General features: G+C 39.1%; 1 protein-coding gene across 2 annotated transcripts in view; it reads right to left on the minus strand.

Annotated features, from left to right (window-relative positions):
* Positions 1 to 13,470, minus strand: part of sema3d (sema domain, immunoglobulin domain (Ig), short basic domain, secreted, (semaphorin) 3D) — a 31,071-nt gene that overhangs the window by 10,623 nt on the left and 6,978 nt on the right. For both annotated transcript variants that reach the window (XM_005729863.1, XM_005729864.1), the window contains exons 3-15: positions 11,018 to 11,178; positions 8,924 to 8,986; positions 8,685 to 8,804; positions 8,496 to 8,589; positions 8,014 to 8,142; positions 6,092 to 6,228; positions 4,173 to 4,287; positions 3,858 to 3,927; positions 3,629 to 3,773; positions 2,909 to 3,131; positions 2,608 to 2,696; positions 2,368 to 2,409; positions 837 to 994 (exon numbers count right to left, since the gene is read on the minus strand). In XM_005729863.1, the coding sequence (XP_005729920.1) occupies positions 837 to 994; positions 2,368 to 2,409; positions 2,608 to 2,696; positions 2,909 to 3,131; positions 3,629 to 3,773; positions 3,858 to 3,927; positions 4,173 to 4,287; positions 6,092 to 6,228; positions 8,014 to 8,142; positions 8,496 to 8,589; positions 8,685 to 8,804; positions 8,924 to 8,986; positions 11,018 to 11,178 (1,546 nt within the window). The remainder of the gene's footprint in view (positions 1 to 836; positions 995 to 2,367; positions 2,410 to 2,607; positions 2,697 to 2,908; positions 3,132 to 3,628; positions 3,774 to 3,857; positions 3,928 to 4,172; positions 4,288 to 6,091; positions 6,229 to 8,013; positions 8,143 to 8,495; positions 8,590 to 8,684; positions 8,805 to 8,923; positions 8,987 to 11,017; positions 11,179 to 13,470) is intronic.

Below are 13,470 nucleotides of genomic sequence, written 5' to 3' on the forward strand. Positions count from 1 at the left end.
TATATACATATATATATATATACACACACAGACACATACACACAGAGTTGAGGGCATCATCTTGTTGGCATTTTTATCTGTTTTCCTGCAAAAACATTTAGAGTGTACCAGTTTTGGGGTTTTTTTTTTAAAGAAGAAAGAAACAAGTTTCTTTGACCTCTGACTTGTGTTGCTCACTTGGGCTCCTTCAGTTTGTATTGATTTCTTCCTCCACTTCCTGCTAGTCCTGTGTGGTGGGACATCTGTAGCCTACATTCCCTGACACTCGGAAGATCTGCTTTCAAAGAGCCCTGGAGGCCTCCACTATTGTACAAACCATAACAAAATCCCTACTGGGCAATAATATGGCACTATGAACCCAAACTGTAGGGCACAGTTTGTTCAGAGCTTGGATTCATGCAAGCAAGCTCACAAACAAAAACACAGAACAGGATTTGATTTTCACCTCAAGGACCACACTCTGCAAGTGTGGAATGACAGTGTCAGCCGAAAACACGCTGAAACATCTTTAATCATTGCCTGAGAAAAATAATTACCTAATGGCTTGGAAAATATTGTGAGGTGAAGAGAATGAAAACAGAAAAAAAATTTAGGGAGAGCTATGAACGTCTGAGAGTTCCAGCATTAAGAACTAGCCTTGGAAACACACACAAACAGACACACCCCCTGGCAAACTATGGAACCAACGAGTCAGTGTTCACCGGTCCACATTTGCACTCTAATGATTTCCTTTTATTTTGGGGTTTGTTCAGATACTTGTTTCAGGCTTACTGCTTTGAATTAATGCATGAGGACATTTCAAAAATACAAAAGTACTACAAGTGTCATGTGCATACCTCTTAGAGGCAGGGATGTATCGTGCGCATGTGTGTCCATCCCAGGCACAGTAGGGATCTCGTGCCAGGCAGCATTCAGCACAAGCCTGGCCATATAGGTGGCATCTGCTGAGTGAAACCTGGGCTAGACCCTCACTTGAACCCACGTAGAGCTGTTGCTATGGTAAAACACAACATTGCTTCAAGACATACAAACATACAAAGCACCTTCAACTTTAACAATTGTACATCATCAACAGAGGACATATCACTATGTTGCGTAAATAGTTAATTAGTTAAGTCTGCTAAAGCTAAAACTATTTTTTATGAAAAAAATATTTGTTCTATATTAAAATTATATTTATTAAAAAGATTTCCTCTTTCCGCATTAACATTCTTCATCTATGAGAACATGTTTGCTTTAAATGAATCACACAGAGATTTAAAGATTTCCCCTTCTTAGCATAACATTTTCTTTGTACACTATGTACTATTTTTATAAAGAAAAAGATTCTACGCAACATTAAATACACTACATTTAAACTGCTCTGAGTGAGTAAAAACCGGCTTCCACTAAATTCTTGATCTGTTGCAGATAAAAATCCCATTACAATACAGAACGAAGATGGCATTAATCAACAGAAACAAGGCTGCTAGGACAACAAAACATAAACACCTACACAGAACAGTAGACTACAGACGGAAGGCCTTGAGTGAACTATGTGAGGTGATACTTGTGATTTGAAGGCATTTTTGCTTCAGTGTAGTATGGGATGTAATTACAGAGTTGGCACTGAAACAAGTTCATATAAAACAGATCTGGTAGTTTCTTGAAGTTGTTTCACCAGCTTCGTCAGCTCTAAGCGTGGAATTTAAGAAGAAGCTTCTTGGATAAGAAGTGAAACGTCTTCAAGAAACTTAAAGAAATCTTTGCTGCTCTAAAAAGTTCGGTTGCAAGGTTGCTATTGATCTAGTATGCTTTAGTGCATAGTCTTCATATGGTTTCCTTTGTGGTGTAGGACCAATTTAAGATAGCGTATACTGCATATAGATATGAGTCTGATATATTTTTTATTTTATTAAAAGCACATGGTTAAGTTTCTTAAATGATTACTACTTTTTGAAAATCAGGTTATAACTTAAAGAATACTCCAAGATATTCTTAGGTTTCTGTGAAGGCTGACATTTGGCTTGCAAAATGAATAGGCTGAATTTCGCAGTTGCAACTGGATCTAGTCTGACTCGCCTCAAAACTCTAGCGGGCAAGCACACAGACACAGGTCAAACACTGTTGGTGATTAATGGAAGCTGTGATTGGGGTTGAAGTGTCTACTGACATTCCTGACCCTTATATAATGAGGCGTAAGGGTGAGAGAGCTACAAGAAAATGGGGAAGACTACAGACAGAGAGGAAAACCAAAACATGAATAACAAGATAAAAACTATATGATTTGTGCCACACAAGCCATGTGCATATAACTTAATGCATGTGGCTTAATCGAAGCGAAGAGCAAATTTGCACAAACAATTGCACAAAGTGTGCAGAACAAACCTGTTTAGACGAGATCTCCAAACTAAGGATAGGCGAGGGATTCTGCAAAAAGAAAACAAACTCCATCAACTTAAAAGCTAATGGATATTAATTATTGGAGGTCAGTTATGTATTCATTACATATAAATATTTCACTGTCTTATAAGTCACTGACAGCTACACTATGAGGAAACAAAACTCAGCAAATCAGTGTGTAACATATGTGTGTATTTATTTGAATAACTGTGTTTTGAACTAAACCTGGAACACTTGAAGCTCTTCAAGAACCACTTCCTCTGTTGACCAGTTTTCTTGAGTGATGCTCACTACCTTAAGAATGGAGCCAACATCTAGGAGAGTGAGACAGAAAGAAAGAGGGGTGAAATTACCACCAGAATATCTTCAGAGAGTTGCTTGAGAAGCATATAAAACATAGACTGCATATGTTCATTTCACCCTACACAAAATCTGTCCAATGCCAACGAAAACAACAAGTAATATACTGCCCTCTGCTGGTAAAATGTTGACTTTCACAAAAACTAGGAGGAGAGGTGTGACTCACCTGTTCCCACGAACATAACCTCATACTGGCCATCATCTGCCAAAACTCTGTCCACCACAATGTGAGTCAAGGTGTAGTCAACTTTGACACGTGTGAACACAGGACGACCAGTGAGAGGGTAGACAGAGCGATACATCAGAGGGTGGAATCGAATAAATCTGACAACTTCATCCGGGAAGTCTTTAGTGGTCTTGATCTTTGGATCATATGTTTTGCTTGGGCACTAAAATTACAAAAAAATCACAGCTGATTAGTGACCGTGTTTTCTATATTTCCTTCCACCAGTTCAACTATGGAGCAGATTCACTCAAACAATTTATTGGTATGTGTCTCCTTCTAGAGGCTAAAATAAGAACAGCAGGAGACAAAGCATATGTGAAACATCTGTTTCACACTTGATGTCAGCACCAAATTGTCCATCACATTACTTCGCTTAATTAATCTTTTTTTTTTAAACAAAATGAAACATGAATCTGATTAACTTCTCAAGTAACCTCATCAAAGTGTAAGTGAAGGTCATGCATTACCAGATGCAGATGTAAGTATGCCCTCCAGCAAACCTTTACATTAAAGCCATGTTTATAATTTCGATTAGGAGGAAAATTAAACACCTTATCCAATATATGGAAACAGAATAGCTAACAGTGATAAGTGCAGAAGGTACAGATGATTTCTTTTCTTTTTTTTCCTTTATGCTCTTCTCTTTGGCATACAACATACCGTTCCAGGACGGGGATATGGTATCCTCCCCTCATATTCTACCCAGCGGTGGTCAGGCCCCTCCTTGTGGGCATAAGGTCCATTAAACACAGCCCTTATGTCTGCCATGCTATAAACACACACTGCTGAGCCACGGAAAATGGAACTAGAGGAAAAGTAAAAAGAACAGGTCAGGTTAATGCTTGGAGAAACAGGAAAGGACCTGAGGTTGTGTTGATAAAAATCATACCTAGAGGTTGTGAAGACTGCATACACTATGGGGTTTTTGTCATCTCTGGTTGGGAGTAGAAAGACATCCTCTACAAAATAAAAAAGAATGAAAAAGGTTTTTTTTTTTGTTATCAATAACCAAACAGAAAAGATTTAGGCGAGCATCCAACAATAAATTGCAGTATTGAAGAACTGCAGTTGGTAGCACCATTAGCCATGTGGTACTGTTGATGCATTTCCGTCCTTGTATGAAATTTTCTCCGAAGACAATTTTTAGAACATATAACTGACTTTATTGACCAGATTTTCAGTTTTTTATCTTACAGTCACTTACGGAGCTGATCAAAGTGTGTGTCCACGCCATCTGGCCCAGGGATGGAACACACAAGTCTGGCTTTGAGGAAGGTTGTCCATTTATTGGTCAGACTCCTCAGCCCACCCACATCATTCTGAAACACAACCACACACTCTGTAACAAACCATCGTCGGAGAGTGCAGCTGTCCAACGCGGCTGAACACGAACTGTAATTAATAATATACATTTGAGCATAAACACTGTAATCCAGCCAATGCGGTTGGAAAGACAACACAGAGCATCATAGACTGACTCAGGTTTCCTTCACTAATTATGAAAATAAACAAGTGAACCACATGCCTCTGGAATACATTTGCTTGTTTAACTTGCACAAAGAAGACCCTCAGTCAGGAGTAACTGAAAAGTGAAAGGAAAACACTGAGAAGGGTGAAAAACATAAAAGGAAAACGAACGAAGGGGAAGTGCAGCGTGATGAAGGGGCGAATTCAAATGCTGATTAATAATGCAGGTTTTACTTTAGCATATGAATTGCTGTTTTAAATTGAGACCTTTGACTGAGGTATGGTAAGAGGGTTCAAGTGTATCTCCTTGTCACGCATTGAAAACTTAAAAGACCCCCCTTGTTAAGCTTAGCCAAGTGGTGTAGAAAGGGCTGTTATGGTTTAACACACAAAAAACACACTTGTGCTTAAGAGACCCCCCAAAATGTAAGCACTTAATGGGGATCTTTCACAATGGTGATAATCTTCAAAGAGAATTGATGTAAGGAGCTGTCATTCACAATGCAGATAATGAATATGAACCAAAGTACAAAGTACATGAGAGACACATGGCTCAGAGAAGAAAGGGCCGTAATTCAGACGAATCTCCTTCCAGTCTGCTTTACGGCTTATTCTCAAGTCATAACCACGCTGAAAGCTTTTTTCTAAGAATGCAGTCCTGGATCGTGCATGCTAATATTAAACTGCCATGTCACCTAGTTCCACTCTGAGAACTAATTGGACACTGTGTTATAATGCCTGGTCTGTTACATAGAGTTGAATCTTTTGATTTCTGGATTTTGTCATTTATTGGCTGTTTTCTGTTTGGTCTTATAGCTTGTTTTTTAAGTATAGGTTGAGGGCTTGATTCCTGTTTTGATTTCATTTTTCTCCCTCACAGTTATGTTTAAGCATCTTTGAAAAGGTGATTTACAGTGGCTTGTAAAAGTATTTGGCCCCCTTGAACTTGATCTTGTCTCCCTCTCTTGATTGCCTATTTCCGTCTAGTTTGCCCCAGCTGTCTCCACTTCTATAGTCTCTATTTTGTTATTTTTCTTATGCACTTTGTATTTATGGACTTTTCATCAGCCATAATAAATGGCTTGCTTTTTGTTGTGTTTAGTCTGCCTCTTGCGACACACGGCGTGGTGCACAGAGAGCCTTAGATCATGCAACTGCACTGCTTATGCCCACAGTCAGCGGTGCAGCTAAACTTATAGTTGTTTTGACGTGCTGTCAAACAGAACCTAAGTGGCAGTGACACATTATCATCAAAGGTCTTTCAGAAAAGAAATTACCTATATTGACCTCAGTGACTGACTAGGTAGTAAAAACACAGCAAACATAAGAATTCTAACCATGATTTACTGCTCCAGACAGAGTTGGATGACCACAAAAGAATTGGGATAAAATTGGGAACGGTTCCTCCCAGCCAAAGATTCACACCCGATCAGGACACCATCTCTTATTTTACAAGGTCCTATCTACTTTAGGCTGTCTTTTCAAGCACCAGTTCTCTGCTACTACCACATCACTACCTGGGCCTCAGCATCCATGTACAGCATCATACTTTCTTTCATTGGCTTTGCCGTTGCTCATTAGTTATACTGTACCAGCCCCTTCACCCCTCCACCATATATCTCCTACTTTCCACACCTCTCTCCTGTAATATCTCACCTTGCACACACGAGCCACTCGGGAGAGGATGCTTTTGTCGTTGCCTTCCCAGGACACCTCGCGGAAGAAAAAGTATACTTTATCATCATCTGGATTGTAGGTGTCTGCAATGGGATGGGCAGCTATAAACCTGGCCTCTGAAGACACAGAATGGAGAAGACAGAGGAAATAGCATTAAAATGAGTCATAATGGTTTTGGCATGAACTGCAGTCTTAAGGTAGCATTAAAACTACACTTAGCGTGTGTTTATTTACAGTCGTCTTCTATTTCTGCAGAGAGATTTGATGTATTACTCTCTCTTTACTAAGTGTAAAGCTGAAATGGGCTGAACATAAACCGCACTTAGGTACATGCAACAATTGTAAAAGAAGATTTAATTGACTTTAAAAGCAGTTTTGTTTAAATTTACATGATTTTCAGTATGTCAGGCAGTATCAATTATGCATCAGTGCAGCATAAAGATACTCTTACACACCCTGGGTTAAACATCTGATTTATATGTGAGCATCTATGACAAGTGTATATGTCCTGTACTTAAAATCTTTGTTACTGGTTTTTTTGGCCTCTTTGGGACGTGAAAGCAATCTATCAACATGAAACTGACACGATACTTCTGGATGTTTTAGCAAACATTTAAAAACTGAATAATGCAAAGGGAAGTACCTGCTGTGGTTAGACACAATGCTGATGCAAAGGTGACAGTAAAGCAGGACAGCTGTGAATGCAACAATTGCAAAAGAAGATACAGCAGAAAAAACTTCAAACAGTCCAGACATCTGAATGGAACAAAAGAGTTGGGAGATAATTCTATGTCTAAAATGTTTTTGATTGTGAAAAAATTAAAAAATAAAACTGTCACGGGCCTATGAATAAGAATATATTATGTTTTATGTGATGATCCTGTGTGTATGTGCAAAATTTAATCTGTACACTTGCTAATTATCAAATGGATAATTAATACTTACAATACAGTTAAACTGCACAAAGCATGTTTGCCTCTGAAAATTACTGGAGGGCAAATAGGTTATTTTTGGATTGATTTTAACTGTTCAAGCTACTAAGAATTATTAGTAAGCACAATTTTCAACTGCATTTACGGCACTGGACACTGTATTAAAACAACAAGTGCTGCATATGATGTAGGAAAATAGCAGTGAGGAGAAACAACAGCATGTTGCCATCAGGAGGGAACAGGCCCAAAAGTTTAAACGTTACAGTGACATTACATCAACATTAGCTCGACACCTAGAAGCCAAGCCAACCACTAGAGGGTGATTCCCCAACTGGAACGGCTTAATGCATTATAGCTAACACATGGGACAGAAGGTCATTGCTAGTCATGAAAAGATGTTCCACTGAAACACCGAAACACTCCAAGAAATGGGAAAACGAGACGGCCGCCCTGTGTCGACACTCACTGTTTACACACACCGACAGAGAGGGAGAGGGAGAGAGAGAGCGCGCATTACTCCAAAAATCTCTGACTGTGTAGTTGTGAAATGTGGAGACCATGTGTAAGGATTTAGGTTCTAGTGACAACTGTTGATACATGACAGTCCATCAGTGGCTATAAAACACTGCAAACAGGAGATGATGCATGCAGAGAAGGTCACTCCTCAGTCCTAAGTGATGACTGTGCATACCCCTGGCTAACATGCGGTGTGACTAGGACTGTGAACTTTGTGGCACACTGTAAATTCCCCCATAGGCGTGGTCCTGGCTCAGCTATGGCAATCATATAAAAGTTCCAGCTAAATGAGTAAGTGGGCTGTTTCCTTCCCTCTGGAATGCCAATAACCATCCTGAGGGCACAGAGAGGCTCTTTGTATCAGTAGAGAGGCCAGAAGTTATGCGAAAAAGCAATAACAAGTTTGGAGTGCAGTCAGCCTGTTAACGTGGATGTGTGCAAGCATGTGTGTACCATTGATCCAGTAGTCTTCAGAGATGTCTGTGCGTATGTAGTGTTGGTCAGGAGGAGGGCCTAGGGAGCGTGTGAACGTTGTATCTTTGCCCAGGAAGTCTGAAGATGTGCCCGCATACAGGTACTGATCTAAATAGAAGCACAGTAGACTTAGAAAACAAATCTTACAGCTTTTTTTAAAAATATATACAGAGTGAGTAAGATTTCAATTAACATACTGAAACAAGCACATGCAAGAGACACAATTGTTTGCATTTGTCTGCCAAGTAACTTTGTTGTTGCTGCAGAGACACGTAAGCTTGTGTCTTTCTTGGCCCCCAAAAATGGGAGAAGAGGGCTGACAAACAAAGACATGAATACAAATTCATTGCAAATAACTGAGTGAAGTGAAGCGTGGCGCTCTGCAGCTATAAAATTCTCGCTCAATAAAAGATAAGGCAGGTAGAGGACTGCTTTGTACAATGTCACCTATGTTATCTTACCTGTGAGGACTGATGTAAATGGCTGCAAGGGATCAAAAGGACATTTCAACCTGCCAGACTCCTCTGTATTAGACAGCAGCTTCAAAACGCCATCCTGAGAGACAAAATTAAGAGGATTCACAAACGTAAGCCTATTTATCGACTCTAGTCAAAATGTTTCCTGTTAAGATCCACTCATGCCCACTTTACCTTTTTGTGGCCAGTGATTTCAATGAATGCACAAGTGGGGTGGAAGGCCCCTGTCCCACAGGCATAGACATGTGTTCGGTTGTAATTGTGAAGGACCCTGATAAAATTTGCACATTCCAGCTGGAACAAGCAGGGACAGAAAAAGAACATGTATGAGGTACACTGGAAGGACTGATTGAACACGTACATTTAGTAATCACAGAAACTTAAACTCTATAGATTTCTTTAGAAACACTTACATTTTCATTTTTGCCAGCCAGTTTGCACATTTCCACGTTTTCCTTCAGAGCAGGCCAGTGAATCTAAAACCGATAAATCAGAAATATTTCACTTCTTACAATATAACCAGAATGTGAGCATTCAGCTTCAATTTACAGAAGACCTGTTGCAGTTCTTTATAGTTTGCATGCTATGCTAAAATATTTAAGTTCTAAAGATTAAAATTTTTAGTTGTGACAAACATTCCATGAATAGCTGTTACTTTTGAGAATATAGAGTAGGATACAAGATTTTCTGGATTTCTTTTAGATCTTTAACCTGATTCTTTTTTAATGAATCATTTAAGTTAAAAAGGTAAAAACAAGAGCAGGCCCCTGAACGCTCAAACTTTTTTTCCTTTGCTTTAAATTGTATTTTATTTCATTCTGTTTTTACACCGAAATATGCTAAACGTAAAATGAAACGAATAATAACTACACAATGTTTTCCCTTTCATCTCTATCCATATCTAAATAACAAATGGCATTTTTACAGTATTTAAACACCTGTAGGTGTTGTGGTAAGAGATTAGCTGAGGTATAACATCCAGCCTCCCTTTAATGTATGCCACCATACTCATACATGTGTTATAACAGGCTTATGTGCTTAGCGTGTTACCTCCACTAAATCCTACCATGGAGTGCTTTCCCCAAACGTATTCATGGCTGAATTATCATACAGAAAAGCAGCGTTACAATACGATGTGCTGAGCGAGAACAGTGTGCCTGTGTTAGTGTTTTAATTAGTTTTGGATAGAGTTTCATGTGATCGCTGACCTTGTTTCACCTAGTAAAAATGAGTAATTTACTTTAGCATATATAGTTATTTAAAGACTTAAATTATGTGGACTTCTTTATAATAAAAGGTAAAAACACCTGGAATGCTTGTGAGCATCATAAAGCCCTGACTTTCAGGGGCTTTTAGTCCCAGTCCAGGTATGCGTATTCAGTAATTGATAAACACTGAGTTTGCAGGGGAAGATCACATTCACTGTCAAGGCTGATCTCACAGGGCTCAGAGGGTCAGACTTTCTGTTCATATCTCTCTGGCATCTATATCAATGACCCCTAAAGGCAACAGAAATGCAACACTTTAAGAGCAAGACTAAGAGTTAAAACAACCAGATAAAGATCAAATAAACACACCGTCTTCCCACCAGTGGATCAACCTCAGCTGCATAAACACACTAACATCTACAAATGTTAACATATGGCATCCATCCAAATGCATTTGTGTGTTTGTGTAAAGTCTGAGCATGCACACTCCATCAAACGTGTACATACCTGATGTATGTAATTGTGTGTGTGCTCCATGCGTGTGGGTGGGGGCAAGAACTCTCTAAGTTGATGACCCTGACCTTACTAGACAGATAACTTCAGACTGCTATTGACTGAAAGATCAGTGTTTCCCTAAAGCAATACATAGCTGAGTGCATTTCAGGAAAATCCTAATGGAAAAAACGATTCTTATCGCCCTACTTAATTGCCAAACAGGTAGCAGCTAAATGTACCATAATGCATTGTTCACATTAACTAACAGGTCAGTTAACGTGTGTGAAAGCTTTAAACTTAAGTTTCTTCAAGTAATATAAGGTTTTTAAACCAATACTGAGGTATTCTTGTTTTAGTTTTACAAGTGGTCCTCGATATTTTAATCATTTATACTCTACCCAACTCAGCTTGTTTTGTTGTTCGTTTGTGGCATTTCAAACAGGAAGTTGGAGAGTGCCTTCTGGTGGAAAAACATCAACACTCATAAGGTTGTGCACCTGGTTTCTTCTTTATTTTTATAATTTTCATTTATTGTCCATTATAAATGCTAATACAGCTATATCAGCAAACAGCTAATATCTATAAATATATTGACCCTCCTGATATATCATTCTGGCTCTACTTTACACTCCTGTAAATATATTGACGTGTACCTGAAAAAATGTCTACATTATAACAAATGACATGAACAAATGCAAAAATAAGCACTGCTCTTTACTTAGTACAGTGTCTTGTCTTTTTACGTCTGAACCAGGATTATTCTTTATGCTATATTGATTTTACACATGCATATATATAGCATACCTTTGTAGGGGATTCAGCCAGATTGTCAGGGTCAAGCAAGTAGATGTGATCCCTGGCTCCCAACAGAAGACGACCCCTCTCTTCATCCAACAACAGGGACTGCGAATGAAGGCCATTGGAGGGGCTCAAAAACAGAGATACACTGCCCACCTTCAGCAGTTCTGTCCCAGTATGAGAAAGACACAGACAAACACATTAACAAATATCCCCACTGCCATGTAAAATGCAGTATTGTGAGTCAAATTAAACTAAAGTGAAAAAACATATTTTGGTAGGACTACACTGTGGGGCGCAATTTATTCTCTGCAGTTTAAAACCAGTATAATCCCAAAGACAGTCACTGAGATGAAAAAAGTCTCGACTTAAAGTTGCATAATCCTGTTTAGCTACACATGCTCATAAATACGATTTTTTTTTTCAATTTAGATAGCATAGTATCTCAGTAAGTAGACTTTTAGACAGGAATACCTGTTGTTCATCCATTACACAATAGTACGATTTTGCTATTCACTTGTACATTTTTATGCAGAACACGTACTGTTTTTATATGAAATTATATATACAGTTTGCTTGCTTTAGACCTGGACTCGCAGCTTGTAAGGTCCGTAGGTTTCTGAAAGCTGAATATGTTCGACATTTTTAGCTCAGGATCGTGTCTTTGATCTCCATTAGAGGAACTCTCTTCTATCACGAGGCTCTTTTCAGCGCACCACACTTGCCACATGCCTTGAGTAAACACTGGCTCGGTGCAGAGGAGTCCTGTGGGAGTCACTCTGAAAGGATTGACACTGTGATTACCCTCTTGGTGAGAATGATTGGAGAGGTTACCAACCTTCAATATTTGAACTTTTGGGACCCCTCCTCACCACACAATCTCCCTTAATACCTCCCCTTTACACTGAACCCCCACGTGCTGATGTATCTCCCTCCTACACACATATCATGCCCCAAACAGACAAAACTCACAAAGAGATTAGGCCTGCTAGCCCTTGGTGTGGTGTGCAGTAATCTGTTCTGTAAACACACAGCACTATGAGCCTATTGAAGCTTAGCATAGTCTCCACACATTTCTTCAAAGAGGAGAGCCCTAAACAACATGAAAACCTCTTGATTAGCTTTGTTATTGGAACTCAATGTTGCTTTCATGCACACAGTTATTGGAGTAAGACTTGATCAAGCTTTAGACTTAGAGACCTCTTCAGAGCTGTAAGCAATGCCTGAATCTGCCCTTTCTCACATGTAGCACATGGCAGAAGGTCAACTGCATCAGACACATTGTCACTGCTAAAAATACCTCATATGGTGAAGGATAGGGGTGTGCAGGATGCAGGTCACATCACACCCATATGCTTGCTATGATTTATCCAGACAATTATCCTGCTCAATTCCCATTTGTAATCAAAGACTTTGTAGCTACCAGGGTAACACGTTCATTTATTGAATGATCCATCTGGTCATTTCTGTTTTCACTTGTAGCTCCACCAGAACCTGATTATGGTGAAACAATTACAGTCTCAGGAATAAATATGCAATGTAGGATGCCTCTGGTTTCAGAATATTCAGAGGAGCATGGCAGACACTATTATATTTTAGGTCAGACAGACATATTGATTAGACGCTAATGCTACATTTTCACCAGATGAAAACTAAAGTTCTTGGGTTTTTATTTTAAAGCAGTTTGTTTAGAGGTACTCCCTCAATGAGGGATTTTTACTTTTTATAATTTCACCCTTTAGTCATTGAATCTGTATTTGGGCTTACGTAAAGCTGATGCAATGCTGGAAGCGAATTCACTGCTGGGTGGTGTTGCTTTTGAACAGTGTCCACTAATGAAATGATGACAAGAGGAGCAGGATGCATGCACTTGGTTAAGCTTTTGTTATTTTTGACAGATTTGTCTTTGCCTCAGTGATTCTCACTGAGAGAACCAAATATGGATATTGCTGTCAAATAGCCATTCACTTTAGTGAAGATTAAAGTAGCATGTAGCCAAATTAAAGGCAATCAGACTACATGACATGATAAAGTACTTTACTTTACTGGCTTGGAAGAAACATAAAATAAGACAAACCGTAGAGCTAAATACTAGGCTAACTGCTGAAAAAACAGTGTCCACAGTAATCTTTATTCCTGCAGCTACTTGCATATGTTTTTGTTGGACACATACAGTAGGACATGCATATGTATCTATTTCCAGGCATAGTTGGTTTGAGAAGCCTTGACCAAAAGACCAAAAGCTTTTGGAGGTTGAAGTCAGAGTGAGTTCACTTTCAGGTCACAGTGGGGATTCAATTTTATGGAACAAAAGTTAAGTTAATTTGTGTGGTTCCTTGTAGCTGATACACAGCATTAGGGATGACGACTTTGAAGTAAAGTTTGCACTCAGGTTTGAGGAATGCAAAAATATAACTTCCTAACTTTTGGTGGCACAAAGCAAACACACTTGGTTTATG

This window comes from Pundamilia nyererei, unplaced genomic scaffold (assembly GCF_000239375.1).
Source record: "Pundamilia nyererei isolate P.nyererei 1_Seehausen unplaced genomic scaffold, PunNye1.0 scaffold00035, whole genome shotgun sequence".
NCBI classification, from domain to species: domain Eukaryota; kingdom Metazoa; phylum Chordata; class Actinopteri; order Cichliformes; family Cichlidae; genus Pundamilia; species Pundamilia nyererei.